Raw genomic sequence first — 26,119 nt, 5'->3', positions numbered from 1 at the left:
TGTTGTTGTTGTTGTATTACTTTGTTCAGTAATGTTTAGGTTGGCGTAATGGCAAAACTATGTAAGTTCTCTGAGAGACGATATGGAAGGAATGGTCGTGATTTGAAATGACAAGTGTTTCAGCGCTGGGTATTTCCTGCTTTTATGGTAATTTCTATAAATAATATATACTCATTGATTTCTAGAAGACTAACTTTTATAAAATGCAGAAACACGAACTCCAGAGATTGTCATTTTTTTAAAGTTTTGACACATGCTCAATGATTAATATCTTTATGTAAAAGAAACTCAAATCAAATGTAACACCTGTTTTAGCAGATGTTATTGCGGGTGACGCGAAATGCTTGTATTTCTTACTCCATCAGTGCAGTAATATATCTAACAATACACACACAATCTAAAGTTAAAGGAATGGAATTTAAGAATATATATATATATATAAATAAATATATGGACGAGCAATGTCTTGAGTGGCATAGACTAAGATGCAGTAGGCTAGAGTGTATATACATTATTAAAGTGACTAGTATTCCCTTTTTTAATTTTTTTTAAATTAAAGTGGCCAGTAATTTCAAGTCTGTGTACACTGATACAATGTTGGACAGGTGTTACCAATTAACTTATTGAACATACTTTTATTTTTGAATACACATTTGTTTTTTAGATTAGGTTTACTTTTGCCATGAGTCTCTGAACATTTCAGACTAGATTTGTGTCGGGTTGGTCTTCACTGGAGTTGTGAACTATGCTTTTGTTAATCCACATCAATAATTGGAAACCTACTGACTTATTTCATCTGCAATTGCATGAGACTCTTGAAATGTTTGGCAAATCTTAATTGTATTTATTCAATTGATCTTTTGAAATCCTATACATTCATGAAATTAAATGTTCTATCTAATCCCGATCATTAGAGGAGAAAACTGTTGTTGCCAACGTGTTAGATTTGAATTTGACTTTGTTTTGGCTCGTACTTATGAGACGTATGTAGCTTTAAAAACCACAGCATGGCATTTTAATTTCTCTCCCTGGTCTCCTCTCTCCGCCATGTGCTGGTGTTTCTCAGGATGAGGTGAACAGTGAGAACCGAAGGAACAACAGAACCAGGATGACTTCTAAACTGGCTGTACATCAAGAAGAGGTGAGAGACACGTTCTAAACAACTGCCCCCTAAAAAAAAAAAATGGCTGTGTTTTTAAAACGAGAGGTTGCTTTATGTGGCATCCCTAAAGATGCATCGGTAGAGCATGGTACTTTTAACACCAAGATTGTGAGTTGTGCTCCCGTGGGTTAACCATACATCACATTTGTATTTTATTAGGATCCCCACTGGCTGTTGGTGTTTTGTTAGGGTCCCCATTCAGTGACTCTTCCTGGGGTCCGCACGAAACATGACATAATACAGAACATGAATAGACAACAACAGCTCAAGGACCGGACAACCATTTTTTTTATTTTTTTTTTAAGGCACACGTAGCCTACATATCAATACATACACACAAACTATCTAGGTCAAATAGGGGAGAGGCGTTGTTCTGTGAGGTGTTGCTTTGTTTTTTGAAACCAGGTTTGCTGTTTATTGGAGCAATATGAGATGGAAGTTCCATGCAATAAGGGCTCTATAATACTGTAGGCTTTCTTGAATTTGTTCTGGATTTGCGGACTGTGAAAATACCGTGTGTGTGCGCGCGTCAGAGCTGTGTATACAGCGGTTCCTCCTTTAACAGTTGCGTGACTTAGAGGTACCCAGCGTCACTGCTTCATTGCTCCAGACCACCACAAGGGGGAGGTAGAGCACTCATTATGCATTTGGGTCCGAAGGTTTCAATATGACCAATTAAATCGAGTGGTTCCAATGACGAATTTTGACGCGGACCACCCGTTCCCTGGTAACTTCAGCAAAGATGGCTGACAAAACATTACGTGGAAACCAAATGTAAGTAGTTATAACGTCATAATGAGTCAAGCAAAAAATATATATAATTGAGAGGAATATGTTAATGTAGAGACAAACGACTGTGCATATTTTTTGTTGTTGTCATAAAGTACGTTTATGAAAATCACTATTTAGCTAGGTTTATTTATTTTTTTCAGCCACATCCAATACCAGGTGTATCAAACTCATTCATTATACACTTCAACTGTGTTTACCACTCCTGCTCCTGCGACATCAATGATTACACATTGTAACTATGCAACAGACTAGAAACATGATTTAAGTAAAGGCTGATTTTGTAATTCATATATACAGAATGAAAAACAGTACATCCTACCAGCACACCCACAAGCGAGCCACTCAGACCGAGAATGACGCGTGGAAAAGAGCGAGGAACGAGATGGGAGTAACAATCCAGGCTATTTGCTCTGAGACCGGCATAATAATGTAATGAAACAAGCAGGGAGCAGGTTTCAAACCCTCAACATTCTAGCCTGAAGTCCAGCACGCTATCGACTGTGCCTAAATGTATTAATTGGGGTTGGGGCCGATTGTGGCTAAAATCATGTTAAAGATTCCAATCGATAAAATGTGGAAAGGGAGGAAAGTATTATTGTTAGTTTTTCACAAGCGTAGCAGGATGGGTTATTAGCTGAACAATAGACCATTCAACCTTTACTAAAGAATTGTCTTAATAGCCGAGCTAGGTGTGAATCCCCCCCCCCCAACTTGCATCAAATCATTTTCAGGACTTTTAGGATTTTAGAAGTAGGATTTTTTTTTTTTATTATTTTATTATGCCTACTTACAATTGCAACTGATCAAAAATGTAGCATCCTACATAAAACAATAATTTAAAGAAAAAAAGTCTCCACTTTCGAACTAAAACAATGTAACTAATAATTAAAAGTGCACATTTGTAATTCCCAAACTCTAAAAGTAATTGGAAAGGTAGATACAAATGATGTGTGACATTGTGGTTACAATAAAAGAATGTAGCCCATCATGCAAATGTTTCCTATTAGCAGGACAATAGACTTTTTATAACCTGCTACTGTTGTGAAAATCCCTCAACTTACAATGTATTCGATGACAAGTACTCTAAAGTGTTTACATTTCTAACTCAACACAGCATTTCTTCATCAACATCTTTATGCTTTCGTTAATCTTCATCTTTTTTTCCGTAGCAATTTTGAGCAAATTGCTCAAGGGTCACGATTGATTCGTCTGTGAAGATGACATTATTGAATGTCTCGCCAGCTTTGATCCATGCCTGGGCCTGCAGGACACAAAGTTCTTTGTCAGACCAATCATTGGGTCAAAACTACAGAACAGTACAAAACAAGCGAACACACATGGTTAATGTTCTGCTATTCCAAGGATGTGTAACGGAAGAGACGCCAGGAGTGGGCACAGAATTCATTGCCTTCCCGCTGCGACATCTATTTCAGCACCGTTTTGCGCTGCTCTGAGACCAGCATGGAGAAACGGAAATGTTCAAATATATTCTTAAGATATGGGTTGACTGAATATAAGCAAGTGATGTTTGCTAAATAATGAAGTTAGGTTTCTCCAGGAATAAATCATTCTAAATAACTGGCTTTATTTACATATTAGTGAGAATGCCTCACCCCATGTTCAAGAATTGCCTTTTTTTCTCGCTCACTCTAGGTTAAATGAAATCTCCAAAATATGTTTTTTAAACAAAGCGATGTATTAATTAATTTTGAATGATATAAAAGCCCCTTAGGATCTGTAGGAATATCTGAGAATATCTAATGGAAAATACCCCTTAGATATTAATTTAGTCCTCCAATCCTCTAAATGTAATTATTGGCGGAGAGTCAAGTCATTGGGAAAAAATATATATTTTTCGATATACTGTAGGTCTACCATAGGTGAAATGAGTCTCACTAGTGTTGAGTAATGTGCTGTTAAAAATGGTGTAGGTCTTATTTATAGAGCATATAAAAGTTAGAAACAAAAGCTGTTTTAGCACCATTTAGTGATGCTCTGAGGCAGGCATGGGGACTGGTCTTGATAAATCAATGAGATTTCTATTTTCCACTTAATCTCCATTTGGGTATTAGTTAGACAAGAATTAGAACATTAGGGTGCGGAAATGTTATGCTCTTAGTGTAACCTTTTATTTAACTAGGCAAATCAGTTAAGATCAAACTCTTATTTACAAGGAGAGCCTACATCTTCCTCGTAAATAGCCCGGTACTGTACTGCTGACCGCCATTTTCCGTTCCAGCAAGTACCAGTCAAAAGCTTGGACACACCTACTAATTCCAGGATTTTTCTATATTTTTACTATTTTCCACATTGTAGAATAATAGTGAAGACATCACAACTATGAAATAACACATATGGAATCAGTTAAGAACAAATTCCTATTTACAAGGATGGCTTACTCTTTCCTCCCCAACGGGGATTTGAACCCCGGTCTCCCGCGTGCCCTGCTTTCTGTAGTACAAACATGGCCTGCTCTCCCTTATGAAAGGAATTAGGCACTTTCCCATGTTTACTACAGTATGTATTGTAGACTAATAAACACATTTTATTAATAATATAATGATAAATAATTTCAAAATGCAGATGTTGATTTAGTTATGGATCCATAACGAATTACTATGGGATTAAATATCTGATTTACAGAAATATTGGAACAAAGTTGTCTAATGAAGGCAAACAATTTAGAATCCTCCAGTCCTGTAGCCTAGTCCCGACCGTCACGTTGTACAGCGCCATATTTTCCGTTCCATCCTAACGGAAACCCTGAGGGTTTTGTTTTTCTCTGAGTAGAAACACCACAATATTAAGCCCATATACTATGTTATTACAAAAAAGGTTTTAAATTCTATGCTAATACCAATACAGAAGACTATCAAATGCTTCTCAAAGATGCCCTCTGGTCAAACTATCAATAACTTGCAGTAACAGAGAAAATGGCTGACAATTAGATAACGTGCCACAGAATGCTGCAGCAGCACGCAAGGTGTGCTGCAGTATGACACAACTTTTAAAGGAGGAATCACTGTAAGTTGACTATGCAAACAATTTAGGGGTTTCAACACAATGTTTCTTGTAAAAAGAAGTGATGCAGCCAATCTCTCCTCAACTCTTAACCAAGAGAGACTGGCATGCATAGTATTTATATCATCCCTCTGATTACGATGAAGAGCAAAACGTGCCGCTCTGTTCTGGGCCAGCTGCAGCTTAACTAGGTCTTTCCTTGCAGTACTGGACCACACGACTGGACAATAATCAAGATTAGACATAACTAGAGCCTGCAGAACTTGCTTTGTGGAGTGTGGTGTCAAAAAAGCAGAGCGTCTCTTTATTACAGACAGGCCTCTCCCCATCTTTACAACCATTGAATCTATATGTTTTGACCATGATAGTTTACAATCTAAGGTAACAACAACTAATTTAGTCTGAACTTATTCAACAGCCACACCATTCATTACCAGATTCAGTTGCTCTTAGTTTTAGAGATGTTAAGGACCAGTTTATTACATCGTCCACATAAGAGTCACAGAAAAATCTTTTGTATGATCTCTTATACACTATTTTAGGCCCAGCTGTTGGAACTTTGTCTTTCCTGAATATAGCCACTATATTGTGATCACTGCATCCAATGGGTACGGATACAGCTTTAGAACAAGGTTCTACAGTATTAGTACAAATGTGATCGATACATCTTGTTCCTGTAGTGTTTGTAAACACCCTGGTAGGTTGATTAATAACCTGAACCAGATTACAGGCACTGGTTACAGTGAGAATCTTCCTCTTGAGCGGACAGCTTGATGAAAACCAGTCAATATTCAGGTCCCCAAGAAAGTAGACCTCTCTGTTTACATCACATACACTATCAAGCATTTCACACATAATATTTAGATACTGACTGTTAGCACTTGGTGGCCTGTAGCAACACCCCCTAAAGAAAAGGCTTTAGATGTGCCGAGTGAACCTGCAACGTAAGATCTTCTCTAAGCGTTACAGGGATATGGCTCTGAATATATCTCTCTCTCAACCCCTCACCCACAAGCATTTCTGTCTCTTCTATAGATGTTATATCCTTTGTATTGCTACTGATGTATCATCTAATGAAAATGGATAATACAGCTCTGGGAAAAAATTGAGACCACTGCAAAATGATCAGTTTCTTTTGTTAGCAAGGTACGGATTTTCATGAACCTTATTTCTAAGGCTACATATATTAATATGGGCTATTTTCATCCCTTTCCTGGTTAGCTTATCAGAGACAGATATAATATGGAAAAGAGCAAGCAAAGCAAGAGAAGGAAAAAATAATACATTCAGCAGTCCATTAATTAATTGGTGTGTGTGTGGCTGCTGCGGGGTTGACGCTACGAACCATAGGCTTGGCTCTCATCCCTTCCAGGCTTCTGGGAGGGAGGGTGGACAGTAAAACCTGTCATAGCGGATGTACGCCATGTCCCCACGCGCTCTGGCATGGGATCGGTTCTTTCCTCTTCTGGCGCACAGCTTCAGGAAAGTCCTCGTTGAGGGAGATGGATATACGTTCCTCTCAAGTTCTTGGCTCTTTCCAGAGCAGCTACCTTGTCCTTGAACCTCAGGAACTTGACCATTATCGGCCTGTCACCTGGGCCTGTCACCAGGGCTAGTGGTGAGTTTTCCAGTCCTGTGGGTGCGCTCTACCTCAATCTACCTGTGGCCCATCTTCAATTTCTAAGAGGGAATGTTCCTCACTTTGTCCTCAGACTCCGTCCACAACCATGTTGTTCCAACTTGATTGTCTCGAGAGATTTATCCATCATTTGTTATCATGGATTTACACACACAACTGATGTCCTCTCAATGACTTACAGATGTCTGTCATCTTGCCGTTGTCCTGTTTCAACTCATAGAGCTGACCCTAGGATCACTGCAAACTGTTCTTCAGGTCCTGGACCTCTCTCGTCAGGTCGTCCATTCTTTTGTTAGTTGAATCCACTAGTATTTGGACAAGCCACTCCAAGCTATTTTGTTGTTGTAACAACTGCTTGTATTACTATTTTTGTTTGTTTTAAAAGATCCTTCACATGTGATAGAGAGACACCTCAACGGTACTCCCGCCGGCTTTGGTCTTTGTCATGGTAGCTAACAACATAGGTTACACCGTTACTCCTCTCAGTTCCAGACAGGGCAGGTCACGGGGAAGATTGAAAACAACAAACAGCAGGGATCTAGACAGCCACAAACACGGGCCAATCTGCGGTCTCAGCCACAATGGCTAACAGTGTCACGGGCTGCGTTCAAGCCCTCAAGAAAACCCCGCTAGCTTGATAGGCAGCTAGGCTAGCTGCTACGCCAAATAGCTCCTCAGACCCGGCCTTGGTCGGCAGAATCACTGGACAGAGACTAGCAGTCCCAGCAACTGATGCCAACTGCGGATAGGCTGTGCAAACTAAGAAACTTTCCAATTCCCTTTTCAAAACAACAAACCGATCTCTGGATAAAAGCCTCTGTAAAATATAATATATTACACATACACTACATGGTCAAAAGATGCTCATCCAAAATTTCATTCTGAAATTATGGGCATTAATATTTACATTTTACATTTAAGTCATTTAGCAGACGCTCTTATCCAGAGCGACTTACAAATTGGTGCATTCACCTTATGATATCCAGTGGAACAACCACTTTACAATAGTGCATCTAAATCTTTTAAGGGGGGGGGTTAGAAGGATTACTTTATCCTATCCCAGGTATTCCTTAGAGGTGGGGTTTCAGGTGTCTCCGGAAGGTGGTGATTGACTCCGCTGTCCTGGCGTCGTGAGGGAGCTTGTTCCACCATTGGGGTGCCAGAGCAGCGAACAGTTTGGACTGGGCTGAGCGGGAACCGTGCTTCCTCAGAGGAAGGGGGGCCAGCAGGCCAGAGGTGGATGAACGCAGTGCCCTTGTTTGGGTGTAGGGCCTGATCAGAGCCTGAAGGTATGGAGGTGCTGTTCCCCTCACAGCTCCGTAGGCAAGCACCATGGTCTTGTAGCGGATGCGAGCTTCAACTGGAAGCCAGTGGAGAGAGCAGAGGAGCGGGGTGACGTGAGAGAACTTGGGAAGGTTGAACACCAGACGGGCTGCGGCGTTCTGGATGAGTTGTAGAGGTTTAATGGCACAGGCAGGGAGCCCAGCCAACAGCGAGTTGTAGTAATCCTGACGGGAGATGACAAGTGCCTGGATTAGGACCTGCGTCGCTTCCTGTGTGAGGCAGGGTCGTACTCTGCAAATGTTGTAGAGCATGAACCTACAGGATCGGGTCACCGCCTTGATGTTAGTGGAGAACGACAGGGTGTTGTCCAGGATCACGCCAAGGTTCTTAGCACTCTGGGAGGAGGACACAAGGGAGTTGTCAACCGTGATGGCGAGATCATGGAACGGGCAGTCCTTCCCCGGGAGGAAGAGCAGCTCCGTCTTGCCGAGGTTCAGCTTGAGGTGGTGATCCGTCATCCACACTGATATGTCTGCCAGACATGCAGAGATGCGATTCGCCGCCTGGTTATCAGAAGGGGGAAAGGAGAAGATGAATTGTGTGTCGTCTGCATAGCAATGATAGGAGAGACCATGTGAGGATATGACGGAGCCAAGTGACTTGGTGTATAGCGAGAATAGGAGAGGGCCTAGAACAGAGCCCTGGGGGACACCAGTGGTGAGAGCGCGTGGTGAGGAGACAGATTCTCGCCACGCCACCTGGTAGGAGCGACCTATCAGGTAGTACGCAATCCAAGCGTGGGCCGCGCCGGAGATGCCCAACTCGGAGAGGGTGGAGAGGAGGATCTGATGGTTCACAGTATCAAAGGCAGCAGATAGGTCTAGAAGGATGAGAGCAGAGGAGAGAGAGTTAGCTTTAGCAGTGCGGAGAGCCTCTGTGACACAGAGAAGAGCAGTCTCAGTTGAATGCCCAGTCTTGAAACCTGACTGATTAGGATCAAGAAGGTCATTCTGAGAAAGATAGCAAGAGAGCTGGCCAAGGACGGCACGTTCAAGAGTTTTGGAGAGAAAAGAAAGAAGGGATACTGGTCTGTAGTTGTTGACATGGGAGGGATCGAGTGTAGGTTTTTTTCAGAAGGGGTGCAACTCTCGCTCTCTTGAAGACGGAAGGGACGTAGCCAGCGGTCAAGGATGAGTTGATGAGCGAGGTGAGGTAGGGGAGAAGGTCTCCGGAAATGGTCTGGAGAGGAGGGGATAGGGTCAAGTGGGCAGGTTGTTGGGCGGCCGGCCGTCACAAGACGCGAGATTTCATCTGGAGAGAGAGGGGAGAAAGAGGTCAAAGCACAGGGTAGGGCAGTGTGAGCAGGACCAGCGGTGTCGTTTGACTTAGCAAACAAGGATCGGATATCGTCAACCTTCTTTTCAAAATGGTTGACGAAGTCATCCGCAGAGAGGGAGGAGGGGGGGGGGAGGATTCAGGAGGGAGGAGAAGGTAGCAAAGAGCTTCCTAGGGTTAGAGGCAGATGCTTGGAATTTAGAGTAGTAGAAAGTGGCTTTAGCAGCAGAGACAGAAGAGGAGAATGTAGAGAGGAGGGAGTGAAAGGATGCCAGGTCCGCAGGGAGGCGAGTTTTCCACCATTTCCGCTCGGCTGCCCGGAGCCCTGTTCTTTGAGCTCGCAGTGAGTCGTCGAGCCAAGGAGCAGGAGGGGAGGACCGAGCCGGCCTGGAGGATAGGGGACAGAGAAAATCAAAGGATGCAGAAAGGGAGGAGAGGAGGGTTGAGGAGGCAGAATCAGGAGATAGGTTGGAGAAGGTTTGAGCAGAGGGAAGAGATTATAGGATGGAAGAGGAGAGAGTAGCGGGAGAGAGAGAGAGCGAAGGTTGGGACAGCGCAATACCATCCGAGTAGGGGCAGAGTGAGAAGTGTTGGATGAGAGTGAGAGGGAAAAGGATACAAGGTAGTGGTCGGAGATTTGGAGGGGAGTTGCAATGAGATTAGTGGAAGAACAGCATCTAGTAAAGATGAGGTAATATGGAGTTGCCCCCCCCCCCTTGCAGCTATAACAGCCTCCACTCTTCTGGGAAGGCTTTCCCCACTAGTGAGGTCAGGCACTGATGTTGGGTGATTTAGGCCTGGCTCGCAGTCAGCGTTTCCATTTCATCCCAAAGGTGTTCAATGGAGTTGAGGTCAGGTCTCTGTGCAGGCCAGTCAAGTTCTTCCACATCGATCTCGACAAACCGTTTCTGTATGGACCTCACTTTGTGCACTGGGGCATTGTCATGCTGAAACAACAGGAAAGAGCCTTCTCCAAGATGTTTTGTACTTCCACAAAGTTGGAGGCACATAATCGTCTTGAATGTCATTGTATGCTGTAGTGTTAAGATTTCTCTTCAATGAAACCTAGGGGCCCGAACCATGAAAAACAGCCCCAAGACCATTATTCCTACTCCACCAAACTTTACAGTTGGCACTATGCATTTGGGTCAGGTAGTGTTCTCCTGGCATCCACCAAATCCAGATTCATCTGTTGGACTGCCAGATGGTGCAGCGTGATTCATCACACCAGAGCACGTGTTTCCAGAGTCCAATTGCGGCGAGTTTTACACCACTCCAGCTGACGCTTGGCATTGCGCATGCTGATCTTAGGCTTGTGTGCGGCTGCTCGGCCGTGGAAACCCATTTCATGAAGCTCCCGACAATCAGTTCTTGTGCTGATGTTGCTTCCAGAGGCAGTTTGGAACTCGGTAGTGAATGTTGCAGCTGATTTTTACACGAGTCAGCACTCGTCTGTCCCGTTCTGTGAGCGTGTGGCCTACCACTTCGCGGCTGAGCCGTTGTTGCTCCTAGACCTTTGACCAACCGGCTCAAATCGGTCTTATGTTGCAATATTTGAAATTGTTGTTTTTTATATTGGATAGTAGAGACTCAGAGCTACAACATGGTATATCATACACTACAGTTGAGGAACAATGGGAAAGTAATTCTGCTTTGAAAGTTGATCAACTTGTAACTCCACTTTTGAGAAAATGACCTTTGAATGTTTTGATACACCTACTGAAGAGCTCTTCTTTGTCTACACCACATTCAGCATCGTTCACACCCTCTTAAGCTTTAGCCCCACCCATCTCTTGTGTAGTCATGTGCTAAACAGTGTGTAGTAAATTTAAGATTAAAAGTGGTAGTAGCTTACATTAAAGGAAAAATTCCAGGTAAACAAAACGTCCAGATAAAAATAATTGATAAATATTAGATGACGTTTACCCAGACACGCTTGTCTAAATTGATGGGTCATGTGAAAGAAATGTTCCACTTCACAATAAAAGCACTTACAATTGACCTGGGCAGCTCGAGCAGGCCAGACATTTTACAAACTGAAACTTGGTCGAAAGGTGACATCCTATAACGGTGCTGCGTTTAAAGTCGCTGAGGTCTTCAGTACAGTCCATTCTACTGCCAATGTTTGTCTATGGAGATTGCATGGCTGTGTGCTCGATTCCAGCAATGGTTGTTTTGAAGGGGTGTACACATACTTATTATTATAAACTGGCTGGTTTGAGCCCTGTATGCTGATTGGCTGAAAGCCATGGTGTATACCACGGGTATGACAAAACCATTTTATTTTTACTGCTCTAATTACGTTGGTAACAAATTTTTATAAAAGCAATAAGGCACTTTGGGTTTGTTATATGGCCAATATGCCACGACTAAGGGCTGTGGCAGCGTTACGTTGTGCCTAAGAACAATCCTTAGCCGTGTTATATTGGCCATATACCACATCACCTCGGGCCTTATTGCTTAATTATATCATGGTTTCGTAGACATCTCCGGCGAGGGGCAGTAAAGACCCGGACTCCATTAGGCCCCAGGATTCCCAGACCAGCCTTAGGAGCAGGAAAGAAGGAACGATGCAGAAGATCGGCGACTTCCTCCAGAGCTCCCCAACGTTTTTCGGTAGCAAGGGTAAGAGTTGACACTATAGCTATTCTGTGCTACTGTTAGAGCATCCAGCACAGACTACATCATCATCCATCATCATCATCATCATCATCATCAGACCAAAGAGCCAGAAACACAGAAACCACACTGGAGCCAAAGTACCATCTGCAGTGGTACAAATTACACCTTGATGGTCAAGTTCAATATTACCTGCCACAGTGTCTCTCTCTATCTGTCCATCCGCAGTCTCTCTCTCTATCCGTCCATCCTCTGCAGTCTCTCTCTCTATCCGTCCATCCTCTGCAGTCTCTCTCTCTATCCGTCCATCCTCTGCAGTCTCTCTCTCTATCCGTCCATCCTCTGCAGTCTCTCTCTCTATCCGTCCATCCTCTGCAGTCTCTCTCTCTCTATCCGTCCATCCTCTGCAGTTTCTCTCTCTATCCGTCCATCCTCTGCAGTTTCTCTCTCTCTATCCGTCCATCCGCAGTCTCTCTTTCTCTCTATCCGTCCATCCGCAGTCTCTCTTTCTCTCTATCCGTCCATCCGCAGTCTCTCTTTCTCTCTATCCGTCCATCCGCAGTCTTTCTCTCTCTATCCGTCCATCCGCAGTCTCTCTCTCTCTATCCGTCCATCCGCAGTCTCTCTCTCTCTCTATCCGTCCATCCGCAGTCTCTCTCTCTCTCTATCCGTCCATCCGCAGTCTCTCTCTCTCTCTATCCGTCCATCCGCAGTCTCTCTCTCTCTCTCTATCCGTCCATCCGCAGACTCTCTCTCTCTCTCTATCCGTCCATCCGCAGTCTCTCTCTCTCTCTATCCGTCCATCCGCAGTCTCTCTCTCTCTATCCGTCCATCCGCAGTCTCTCTCTCTCTCTCTCTATCCGTCCATCCGCAGTCTCTCTCTCTCTCTCTCTCTATCCGTCCATCCGCAGTCTCTCTCTCTCTCTCTCTCTATCCGTCCATCCGCAGTCTCTCTCTCTCTCTCTCTCTATCCGTCCATCCGCAGTCTCTCTCTCTCTCTCTCTCTATCCGTCCATCCGCAGTCTGTCTCTCTCTCTCGATCCGTCCATCCGCAGTCTCTCTCTCTCTCTCGATCCGTCCATCCGCAGTCTCTCTCTCTCTCTCTCTCTCGATCCGTCCATCCGCAGTCTCTCTCTCTCTCTCTCTCTCGATCCCTCCATCCGCAGTCTCTCTCTCTCTCTCTCTCTCGATCCCTCCATCCGCAGTCTCTCTCTCTCTCTCTCGATCCCTCCATCCGCAGTGTCTCTCTCTCTCTCTCGATCCCTCCATCCGCAGTCTCTCTCTCTCTCTCTCGATCCCTCCATCCGCAGTCTCTCTCTCTCTCGATCCCTCCGTCCGCAGTCTCTCTCTCTCTCGATCCCTCCGTCCGCAGTCTCTCTCTCTCTCGATCCCTCCGTCCGCAGTCTCTCTCTCTCTCGATCCCTCCGTCCGCAGTCTCTCTCTCTCTCGATCCCTCCGTCCGCAGTCTCTCTCTCTCTCGATCCCTCCGTCCGCAGTCTCTCTCTCTCTCGATCCCTCCGGTCCGCAGTCTCTCTCTCTCTCGATCCCTCCGTCCGCAGTCTCTCTCTCTCTCGATCCCTCCGTCCGCAGTCTCTCTCTCGATCCGTCCGTCCGCAGTCTCTCTCTCGATCCGTCCGTCCGCAGTCTCTCTCTCGATCCGTCCGTCCGCAGTCTCTCTCTCGATCCGTCCGTCCGCAGTCTCTCTCTCGATCCGTCCGTCCGCAGTCTCTCTCTCTCTCTCTCTCTCTCTCTCTCTCGATCCGTCCATCCGCAGTCTCTCTCTCTCTCTCTCTCTCGATCCGTCCATCCGCAGTGTCTCTCTCTCTCTCTCTCTCTCGATCCCTCCATCCGCAGTCTCTCTCTCTCTCTCTCGATCCCTCCATCCGCAGTCTCTCTCTCTCTCTCTCTCGATCCCTCCATCCGCAGTCTCTCTCTCTCTCTCTCTCTCTCTCGATCCCTCCATCCGCAGTCTCTCTCTCTCAATTCAATTCAATTCGCTTTATTGGCATGACGTAACAATGTACATATTGCCAAAGCTTACTTTGGATATTTACAATATAAAAAATAAATAAAAAAAAGAATCAAAAATTGTCAACGGGACAACAGTAACAACAATAACCAACGGTCAATATAACCATACATTCAACAATAACAATAATCATACAGTTGAGGACATGTGCAGGTTTATTGGTCTGTCAGACACTGTCCCTCAACTTATGGCAGGCAGCAATGTAGTGCGCTGCCAACCCACAGCTCTCTGCGTCCTCCCCCAACAGGACGGGTAGCCTATCCTCATCAGAGAGGTCTTTAAAACCTTGAATAAGGATTTCAAATTTGGGGAAATGACACTCTCTAATTGTTTTATATTTTTGACATTTTGTCAGGAAATGCAGCTCCGTCTCAGGTTCTGCTGTTGTGCAGTGGTTGCACAGCCTTTCCTCTACAGGGAGCCAGGTTTTCCTGTGTCTACCCTTCTCAATGGCAAGGCTGTGCTCACTGAGCCTGTACTTTGTCAAGGTTTTTCTAAGGTTTTGATCAGTAACCATGGTCAAATATTTAGCCATAGTGTACTGTCGATTTAGGGCCAGATAGCACTGCATTTTGCTTTGTGTTTGTGCTTGTGTTTCCCAATAAGCAATGTAGTTTTGTTTTGACTGTGTTGTAATTTGGTTTATTCTGATTGATTGGATGTTCTGGTCCTGAGGCTTCAGTGTGTTAGTAGAACAGGTTTGTGAACTCAGCCCCAGGACCAGCTGGATGAGGGGACTCTTTTCTTTGCTCAGCTCTTGGCATTGCAGGGCTTGGTAATGATATGAGAGGGGGTCACTGTATTTTAGATGTTTCCAAAACTTAATTGCTCTTTTTTGAGTTTTTATTATTAGTGGATATTGGCCTAATTCTGCCCTGCATGCATTGTTTGTAGTCTCTCTCTCTCGATCCCTCCATCCGCAGTCTCTCTCTCTCTCGATCCGTCCGTCCGCAGTCTCTCTCTCTCTCGATCCGTCCGTCCGCAGTCTCTCTCTCTCTCGATCCGTCCGTCCGCAGTCTCTCTCGATCCGTCCGTCCGTCCTCAGCCTCTCTCTCTCTCGATCCGTCCGTCCGTCCTTAGCCTCTCTCTCTCTCGATCCGTCCGTCCGTCCTCAGCCTCTCTCACTCTCTCGATCCGTCCGTCCGTCCGTCCTCAGCCTCTCTCTCTCTCTCTCTCTCTCTCGATCCGTCCGTCCGTCCGTCCTCAGCCTCTCTCTCTCTCCGTCCGTCCGTCCTCAGCCTCTCTCTCTCTCTCTCTCTCTCTCTCCGTCCGTCCGTCCTCAGCCTCTCTCTCTCTCTCTCTCTCTCTCCGTCCGTCCGCCTCAGCCTCTCTCTCTCTCTCTCTCTCCGTCCGTCCGTCCTCAGCCTCTCTCTCTCTCTCTCTCTCTCTCGTCCGTCCGTCCTCAGCCCTCTCTCTCTCTCTCTCTCTCTCCGTCCGTCCGTCCTCAGCCTCTCTCTCTCTCTCTCCGTCCGTCCGTCCTCAGCCTCTCTCTCTCTCTCTCTCTCTCTCTCCGTCCGTCCTCAGCCTCTCTCTCTCTCTCTCTCTCTCCGTCCGTCCGTCCTCAGCCTCTCTCTCTCTCTCTCTCTCCGTCCGTCCTCAGCCTCTCTCTCTCTCTCTCTCTCCGTCCGTCCGTCCTCAGCCTCTCTCTCTCAGCCTCTCTCTCTATCCGTCCGTCCGCAGCCTCTCTCTCTATCCGTCCGTCCGCAGCCTCTCTCTCTATCCGTCCGTCCGCAGCCTCTCTCTCTATCCGTCCGTCCGCAGCCTCTCTCTGTCTGGCCTGGCCCCAGAACTGTTTGTGCTTTTAACTACTCCATAGTCCTTGTCAAGCATGGCAATTCCATAATAAGCTGGCAATAGAAGGGAAACAGACTGGAATCCCAGGCGTATTGTTTCTGGCCCACAGTAATGGTTTGCTCTGGCTTGACCCTTTTAGTGGCCTATGCTGCTGAGCTTTTTTTAAAAGCCCTTACATCCCTCTTTCTCTTTGCAGCTAAAAAGATAATGGGTTTGGTGAGCGGGAAATCCCCAGAGACAGAGGGTGGGGCATCCATGAGCTTCAGACCCAAGAAGTCCAAGAGGAAGCTTTACAGACCAGAGATCTCCACCCCGATGGACTTCCCCTCCCACCCGGTGAGAATGGTTAGGCTTGGGCGACCGTGGTTAGGCTTGGGCGACCGTGGTTAGGCTTGGGCGACCGTGGTTAGGCTTGGGCGACATGGCCACAACATCATAGCACAATGTTTATCATTTTCTATAAAACATTTTTTTTCTGAATAATAGACGTTTTTAAATATGTTTTATCGGTAGTGCAGGACCTTAGGATGGCTACAAATGAATTGTAAGTGGTTATAATGTGCTTTATCCATTCTGATTTTGTTTATACTCAACCAAAACCTGACAGAGAAGTAGTCCAATTTTGTATAACTTTTCATTTATTTAGCACTGGATCAACAAATTGTTGTAGAAGGTATTGTAATAAATCCCTAGCTGTATGTTTATCCATCCATACGATATGTGGCTGCTCCAAACCTGGGCCAACACCGATTTATTGGGACAGTAGGGCTTCCTGTTTAGTTATTCACCACCCAGGGTCCTTGATCAAAGTATTTAATTTTTGGATATGTTTTTATCCCAGTTGTGTCAGGTGTGTGTGTGTGTGTGTGTGTGTGTAACCACATAGCAAGGTATAGTCACGTAGACAACCCTATCAGTTCAGGTCTGATGCCTTGTTCTATGGGTGAGGATTCCCATTTATATGGTGGCTGTCATGCAAGACATACGTGTTGATTTTAACTTCAGTTGTAAATATTGTAATGAAACAGGCAGGGAGCAGGTCTCGAACCCTCAACCTTCTAAGCCCGAAGTCCAGCGCGCTATCGACTGTGCCGCAAAAGCGTGCTCGTGCAGCAGAGTCGATATATCCTCGCTTATAAACTCGGGGTCGTTACAATATAGGTCAATCTTAAAGATGTTTTGTATAATTTCAGCCACTTGTTTTAAAAGTAGCGCTCGCGATGCCAAAATCGGGACGTCATCCGTTTTCGTATGAAATGTTAATAGATCGTTCATTCACTGCTCTAGAATGTAGTGAAGTACGGGGTCAATTCAAGAGGGTGCTAACCTATTAACCTATTTTTCTTTTGCCCTATGTCATTATGAATCACATTCAATTAATCATTAAATTGTTCTCTACAATATTACAACTTTAAACACACTTTTTTTTTTTTTTAGATGACCGTGTTGATGAAATAAAAACGTTAATTTGTAGTTTACATTGTGCTGCTCTTGGCTGTAAACTCTTCCTTATTTCAGCGTTAGGAGGTGGGGGCATTTCCGCGCTTTGGACTAATCAAAATCAACTTGATACCCTCGTCATGTTCATCTCCAGATCCGAGTATTTTTATTCCTCTAACCCCGGTCAATCAATGTTGAGAGGGGCCGTTTCCATGGCGATTTAAAGGGGAAGACGCGGAAATTCACAATGGAAACTAGAACACTTTTATTATAATTATTTTTTTCGGGTAGGGTTTATCTTGAAATTTAGTCTTAACTTTTGGTAATTAATGTATACCCAGTATATAAGCTCAATTTTACATTTTTTATTCTGGGGATATTATTTAGGGGAAAGCCCATATCACACACTAGCCTGCAGCCACTAGCTTGTCTGTTGACGTTGGACGTTAGCGCCGTTCTGCCCACGGAGCAGTGACGGAGTTCTATTGAGCAGCGACCACTTTCTGACCATGATGATGTTAAATTCTCTGAGTAAATCGTCTAACTTTTGAAAAATATATATATATGTGTGTGTGTAGAGAGACAGGGTTTGGACTATTGTTTTTTTCTGATGCAATTCTCTATTGAATGAACATATTGTCATAACCTTTTTGAATTACATGATTTTTATCGTTATATATTTTGCAGAATGTAATATCTTTCTCCCCCCCCCCCCCGTTAGAAATGTGTAAGTGCTTCAGATCCTGTTCATTCTCCTGAACTGTTGACCTCTGTCTCAGATCATCGGTGGAAGTCCAGACGAGCGAGAGGGTGACCATCTCATCATCAAGAGAAAACTCCGGACGGCTAAATGAGTTGACTTCTCTGTTCCACAGCGAGGATGTTATCCGTGCTGCTCTTGTGTGGTAACAGGGAAATTAAATAATCCATTTTGTTGGTGTAATGAAGGACATGTTGAGTTTTTTTTTTTCTTAATATCGGTTAGGTAGATATCAGTTTTTGTTTTCATATTAGCCTTCATTTATCACTTTAATTTATATTCGATTTTTATTTCTATGTATTTAATGTTGCACATTATGTGATTTATTTCTTTCATTTGTATGATTTAACACTATCATTTTTGGACCAAGTATGTTTATTCTCAGTCCAGAACATTTTGGTAATGCGCCCCTCTGAAGATGTACATGTCAACGATATTCATGTAAAAAAAATAAAAAATAAACACGAGGCGTTTTTTGTTGTGCAGAATAAATGTCTTACTGGGGACAACCACTACTGAGTCCTATTGTGGTGTTAAACGTGTTGACGATACATGGCGTAATGTAGATTATAGGGCCCTGTTCAATCAGAACTGCCAATCAGAGTAGTATCTGGGGTAAGACATCGTTACAAACTGCTCTTTTGGCTTTAGGCCGTGAATATCATGTTATTTACTAAATTCATCTAAATACAGTTCATGTTTTATCCCAGGAAGTCCCTTTTTTTTTTATCTAACCGAACCGTTTGACTGCTGTTCATGTGTAATACTGTACTGCTAACCAGGTGGTTTGATAAAAACACTGCTATTCTTACAAATTATTCCAGTGTCTGAGGATAACTTCAGTAACAAACTATATTCTAACCACGCCATCAAGTATTGTCACCATCCGTGTTTTTATACTCTGAAATCCCCTCAGCAGTCACTGTATTGCTTTTTCACTTACTCATAGAATATTTTTAATTGCATCCGAATAAGCAACAATTATGAAGTGAAAAATCAAGGCGAGGCAGCTGTCGATAGAGAGAGAGGAGGGGAGGGGGAGAAGGCTTGTGACATCCAGAGCTCTGTTCTGGGACGGACGTCATCGTTATGGCCGTTCATCCAGCAGGGACAAGGTGTTCTCATGCTTTTTGCTTTCTCTGCAAAGGTGTGGTTTTTTTTGTTGAGGTGATATAAGGAGCCTGACAACCATGGTCTTCACACTTTAAAAAAAATTTTAATGAGGAAGATATTCATCTGTCAGAAGTCTGGGTTTGGCAGTTGGTATCGACTCAGAGATATAGTCCTGAGTCAGCAAGTGATGTATTACAGCACAGTCGACTACTATCTTAACCGGCAGACTTTCTGAGTGCTTCGTGACCCCAGGAGAGGAGGAAAGGGGTGTAAAGGGATAGTTCACCCAAATTACATTTCGGTGTCCTTAACCTTCAAAATCCAAAGGCCTCATTAGGAAATGACACAATGGCACATACAGCACTGTAAAGATAACAGACAGGCTACACCACTGTAAAGATAACAGACAGGCTACACCACTGTAAAGATAACAGACAGGCTACACCACTGTAAAGATAACAGACAGGCTACACCACTGTAAAGATAACAGACAGGCTACACCACTGTAAAGATAACAGACAGGCTACAGCACTGTAAAGATAACAGACAGGCTACACCCGCTGTAGAGGTAACGATGACAGACAGACAGGCTACACCACTGTAGAGGTAAAGATGACAGACAGACAGGCTACACCCACTGTAGAGGTAAAGATGACAGACAGACAGGCTACACCCGCTGTAGAGGTAAAGATGACAGACAGGCTACACCACTGTAGAGGTAACGATGACAGACAGACAGGCTACACCACTGTAGAGGTAAAGATGACAGACAGACAGGCTACACCACTGTAGAGGTAAAGATGACAAACAGACAGGCTACACCCACTGTAGAGGTAACGATGACAGACAGACAGGCTACATCACTGTAGAGGTAAAGATGACAGACAGACAGGCTACACCACTGTAGAGGTAAAGATGACAGACAGACAGGCTACACCACTGTAGAGGTAAAGATGACAGACAGACAGGCTACACCACTGTAGAGGTAAAGATGACAGACAGACAGGCTACACCACTGTAGAGGTAAAGATGACAGACAGACAGGCTACACCCACTGTAGAGGTAACGATGACAGACAAACAGGCTACACCACTGTAAAGGTAAAGATGACAGACAGACAGACAGGCTACACCACTGTAGAGGTAAAGATGACAGACAGACAGGCTACACCACTGTAGAGGTAAAGATGACAGACAGACAGGCTACACCACTGTAGAGGTAAAGATGACAGACAGGCTACACCACTGTAGAGGTAAAGATGACAGACAGACAGGCTACACCCACTGTAGAGGTAAAGATGACAGACAGACAGGCTACACCACTGTAGAGGTAAAGATGACAGACAGACAGACAGGCTACACCACTGTAGAGGTAAAGATGACAGACAGACAGGCTACACCCACTGTAGAGGTAAAGATGACAGACAGACAGGCTACACCCGCTGTAGAGGTAAAGATGACAGACAGACAGGCTACACCACTGTAGAGGTAAAGATGACAGACAGACAGACAGGCTACACCACTGTAGAGGTAAAGATGACAGACAGACAGGCTACACCACTGTAGAGGTAAAGATGACAGACAGACAGGCTACACCACTGTAGAGGTAACGATGACAGACAGACAGGCTACACCACTGTAGAGGTAAAGATGACAGACAGACAGGCTACACCACTGTAGAGGTAAAGATGACAGACAGACAGACAGGCTACACCACTGTAGAGGTAAAGATGACAGACAGACAGGCTACACCACTGTAGAGGTAAAGATGACAGACAGACAGGCTACACCCACTGTAGAGGTAAAGATGACAGACAGGCTACACCACTGTAGAGGTAAAGATGACAGACAGACAGGCTACACCCACTGTAGAGGTAAAGATGACAGACAGACAGGCTACACCCACTGTAGAGGTAAAGATGACAGACAGACAGGCTACACCACTGTAGAGGTAAAGATGACAGACAGACAGGCTACACCACTGTAGAGGTAAAGATGACAGACAGACAGGCTACACCCACTGTAGAGGTAACGATGACAGACAGACAGGCTACATCACTGTAGAGGTAAAGATGACAGACAGACAGGCTACACCACTGTAGAGGTAAAGATGACAGACAGACAGGCTACACCACTGTAGAGGTAAAGATGACAGACAGACAGGCTACACCACTGTAGAGGTAAAGATGACAGACAGACAGGCTACACCACTGTAGAGGTAAAGATGACAGACAGACAGACAGACAGGCTACACCACTGTAGAGGTAAAGATGACAGACAGGCTACACCACTGTAGAGGTAAAGATGACAGACAGACAGGCTACACCACTGTAGAGGTAAAGATGACAGACAGACAGGCTACACCCACTGTAGAGGTAACGATGACAGACAGACAGGCTACATCACTGTAGAGGTAAAGATGACAGACAGACAGGCTACACCACTGTAGAGGTAAAGATGACAGACAGACAGGCTACACCACTGTAGAGGTAAAGATGACAGACAGACAGGCTACACCACTGTAGAGGTAAAGATGACAGACAGACAGGCTACACCCACTGTAGAGGTAACGATGACAGACAGACAGGCTACACCACTGTAGAGGTAAAGATGACAGACAGACAGACAGACAGGCTACACCACTGTAGAGGTAAAGATGACAGACAGGCTACACCACTGTAGAGGTAAAGATGACAGACAGACAGGCTACACCACTGTAGAGGTAAAGATGACAGACAGACAGACAGGCTACACCACTGTAGAGGTAAAGATGACAGACAGACAGGCTACACCCACTGTAGAGGTAAAGATGACAGACAGACAGGCTACACCACTGTAGAGGTAAAGATGACAGACAGACAGACAGGCTACACCCGCTGTAGAGGTAAAGATGACAGACAGACAGGCTACACCACTGTAGAGGTAAAGATGACAGACAGACAGACAGGCTACACCACTGTAGAGGTAAAGATGACAGACAGACAGGCTACACCACTGTAGAGGTAACGATGACAGACAGACAGGCTACACCACTGTAGAGGTAACGATGACAGACAGACAGGCTACACCACTGTAGAGGTAAAGATGACAGACAGACAGGCTACACCACTGTAGAGGTAAAGATGACAGACAGACAGGCTACACCACTGTAGAGGTAACGATGACAGACAGACAGGCTACACCACTGTAGAGGTAAAGATGACAGACAGACAGGCTACACCACTGTAGAGGTAAAGATGACAGACAGACTGGCTACACCCACTGTAGAGGTAACGATGACAGACAGACAGGCTACACCACTGTAGAGGTAACGATGACAGACAGACAGGCTACACCACTGTAGAGGTAAAGATGACAGACAGACAGACAGGCTACACCACTGTAGAGGTAAAGATGACAGACAGACAAGCTACACCACTGTAGAGGTAAAGATGACAGACAGACAGGCTACACCACTGTAGAGGTAAAGATGACAGACAGACAGGCTACACCACTGTAGAGGTAAAGATGACAGACAGACAGGCTACACCACTGTAGAGGTAAAGATGACAGACAGGCTACACCACTGTAGAGGTAAAGATGACAGACAGGCTACACCACTGTAGAGGTAACGATGACAGACAGACAGGCTACACCACTATAGAGGTAACGATGACAGACAGACAGGCTACACCCACTGTAGAGGTAACGATGACAGACAGACAGGCTACACCACTATAGAGGTAAAGATGACAGACAGACAGGCTACACCCACTGTAGAGGTAAAGATGACAGACAGACAGGCTACACCACTGTAGAGGTAACGATGACAGACAGACAGGCTACACCCACTGTAGAGGTAACGATGACAGACAGACAGGCTACACCACTATAGAGGTAAAGATGACAGACAGACAGGCTACACCCACTGTAGAGGTAAAGATGACAGACAGACAGGCTACACCACTGTAGAGGTAACGATGACATAGATGTGTGACTGGAGAGCATTCGTAAATCTCCCAATCAATGCTGCTTGATCTTCCCCATGTACTCGGAGCCAAGTCAAAAGACGACACGTTTTCTCTCGATAATCACGAGCCTGTACTGTTTCGATTTAGCTATGCTATATCACTTCCCCACACAGCTGCACCATTGTACCGTCTGAATGTCAGTTCCAGCTTCCTGTTCTCCAAAGACGGTGAGAGTGTCTGTGTCAATCTAGCATGACTCCAAACTGAGAAGTGGAGATGCAGCTTCTGCTGTCAGTACAAAAGGTAATCGGGGCAAAGAGGGAGAAAGTGCACAATTCAAAGGATCATAGTATCTGCAAGGCATGCTGTTCTGTGCATGTGTTGAATCAGCCTGGTCTCATAGACTAGAGTAACATAAAACGAAACTCCAGGATACTCAAATGAAGGGAAAGGTGGATATCTAGTCAGTTGTACAACTGAATGCGTTCAACTGAAATGTGTCTTCTGCATTTAACACAACCCCTCAGTGGGTTAACTGCCTTGCTCAGGGGCAGAATAAGTAAACTCAGCAAAAAAAATAAACGTCCTCTTTTTCAGGACCTTGTCTTTCAAAGATAACTCGTAAAAATCCAGATGACTTCACAGATCTTCATTGTAAAGGGTTTAAACACTGTTTCCCATGCTTGTTCAATGAACCATAAAAATTAATGAACATGCACCAGTGGAACTGTCGTTAAGACAACAACAGCTTACAGACGGTAGGCAATTAAGGTCACAGTTATGAAAACGTAGGACACTAAAGAGGCCTTTCTACTGACTCTGAAAAACACCAAAAGAAAGATGCCCAGGGTCCCTGCTCATCTGCGTGAACGTACCTTAGGCATGCTGCAAGGAGGCATGAGGACTGCAGATGTGGCCAGGGCAATACATTGCAATGTCCGCACTGTGAGATGCTTAAGACAGCGCTACAGGGAGACAGGACGGACAGCTGATCGTCCTCGCAGTGGCAGACCAAGTGTAACAACACCTGCACAGGATCGGAACATCAGAACATCCCACCTGCAGGACAGGTATTAATTATCAATGAACCTACCAGGTACCACCCCAAAGCCGTAAACAAGGGCACCCTCATAGATATCATCCTAACCAACTTGCCCTCTAAATACACCTCTGCTGTTTTCAATTAAATGCCTTCCTCACCATCTTAAATAAGCATGCCCCATTCAAGAAATTTAAAACCAGGAACAGATATAGCCCTTGGTTCTCTCCAGACCTGACTGCCCTTAACCAACACAAAAACATCCTGTGGCGTTCTATATTAGCATCGAACAGCCCCCGTGATATGCAACCTTTCAGGGAAGTTAGAAACTAAAATACACAGATAGTTAGAAATGCCAAGGCTAGCTTTTTCAAGGAGAAATATGCTTCCTGCAACACAAACTCAAAAAAGTTCTGGAACACTGTAAAGTCCATGGAGAATAAGAACACCTCCTCCCAGCTGCCCACTGCACTGAGGATAGGAAACTCTGTCACCACCGATAAATCCACTATAATTGAGAATTTCAATAAGCATTTTTCTACAGCTGGCCTTGCTTTCCACCTGGCTACCCCTCCCGCGGTCTACAGCACTGCACCCCCCACAGCTATTCGCCCAAGCCTTCCCCATTTCTCCTTCTCCCAAATCCAGCCAGCTGATGTTCTGAAAGAGCTGCAAAATCTCGATCCCATACAAACCAGCGGGGCTAGACAATCTGGACCCTTTCTTTCTAAAATTATCTGCCGAAATTGTTGCAACCCCTATTACTAGCCTGTTCAACCTCTCTTTCGTGTCGTCTGAGAATCCCAAAGATTGGAAAGCAGCTGCGGTCATCCCCCTCTTCAAAGGGGGGGACACTCTTGACCCAAACTGCTACAGACCTATATCTATCCTACCCTGCCTTTCTAAGGTCTTCGAAAGCCAAGTCAACAAACAGATTATCGACCATTTCGAATCCCACCGCACCTTCTCCGCTATGCAATCTGGTTTCAGAGCTGGTCATGGGTGCACCTCAGCCACGCTCAAGGTCCTAAACGATAGCGTAACCGTCATCGATAAGAAACAATACTGTGCCATATTCATTGACCTGGCCAAAGCTTTCGACTCTGTCAATCACCACATCCTCATCGGCAGACTCAATAGCCTTGGTTTCTCAAATTATTGCCTCACCTGGTTCACCAACTACTTCTCTGATAGAGTTCAATGTGTCAAATCGGATGGCCTGTTGTCCAGGCCTCTGGTAGTCTCTATGGGGGTGCCACAGGCTTCAATTCTCTGGCCGACTCTTTTCTCTGTATACATCAATGATGTTGCTCTTGCTGCTGTTGATTCTCTGATCCACCTCTACGCAGACGACACCATTCTGTACACTTCTGGCCCTTCTTTGGACACTGTGTTAACAACCCTCCAGATGAGCTTCAATGCCATACAACTCTCCTTCCGTGGCCTCCAACTGCTCTTAAAAACAAGTAAAACTAAATGCATGCTCTTCAACCAATTGCTGCCTGCACCTGCCCGCCCGTCCAGCATCACTACTCTGGACGGTTCTGACTTAGAATATGTGGACAACTACAAATACCTCGGTGTCTGGTTAGACTGTAAACTCTCCTTCCAGACTCACATCAAACATCTCCAATCCAAAGTTAAATCTAGAATTGGATTCCTATTTCGCAACAAAGCATCCTTCACTCATGCTGCCAAACATACCCTCGTAAAACTGACCATCCTACCGATCCTCGACTTCGGCGATATCAAAAATAGCCTCCAATACCCTACTCAATAAACTGGATGCAGTCTATCACAGTGCCATCCGTTTTGTCACCAAAGCCCCATATACTACCCACCACTGCGACCTGTACGCTCTCGTTGGCTGGCCCTCGCTTCATACTCGTCGCCAAACCCACTGGCTCCAGGTCATCTACAAGACCCTGCTAGGTAAAGTCCCTCCTTATCTCAGCTCACTGGTCACCATAGCAGCATCCACCTGTAGCATGCGCTCCAGCAGGTATATCTCTCTGGTCACCCCCAAAGCCAATTCCTCCTTTGGCCGTCTCTCCTTCCAATTCTCTGCTGCCAATAACTGGAACGAACTATAAAAATCTCTGAAACTGGAAACACTTAACTCCCTCACTAGCTTTAAGCACCA

The 26,119-nt window shown here is 45.0% G+C and overlaps 1 protein-coding gene across 7 annotated transcripts in view; it reads left to right on the top strand.

Moving 5' to 3' along the window:
* Positions 1-18,691, top strand: part of LOC115201742 (kinesin-like protein KIF20B) — a 43,790-nt gene extending 25,099 nt beyond the window's left edge. For 4 of the 7 annotated variants that reach the window (XM_029765604.1, XM_029765605.1, XM_029765606.1 and 1 more), the window contains 4 exons: positions 1,067-1,141; positions 11,717-11,858; positions 15,872-16,011; positions 17,895-18,691. In XM_029765604.1, coding sequence (XP_029621464.1) covers positions 1,067-1,141; positions 11,717-11,858; positions 15,872-16,011; positions 17,895-17,969 — 432 coding nt within the window. In that variant the 3' untranslated portion in view covers positions 17,970-18,691. Of the gene's footprint in view, positions 1-29; positions 148-1,066; positions 1,143-11,716; positions 11,859-15,871; positions 16,012-17,894 lie in introns of those variants that run through there. The other 3 variants (XM_029765608.1, XM_029765607.1, XR_003879803.1) reach the window with 2 other exon arrangements.
* The last annotated feature ends 7,428 nt before the right edge of the window (positions 18,692-26,119 follow it).

The sequence above is a fragment of the Salmo trutta genome, chromosome 10 (assembly GCF_901001165.1).
Source record: "Salmo trutta chromosome 10, fSalTru1.1, whole genome shotgun sequence".
In the NCBI taxonomy this organism is placed as follows: domain Eukaryota; kingdom Metazoa; phylum Chordata; class Actinopteri; order Salmoniformes; family Salmonidae; genus Salmo; species Salmo trutta.
The sequence above is the reverse complement of the archived record's forward strand: the minus strand, read 5'-3'. Positions and strand labels throughout refer to the sequence as shown.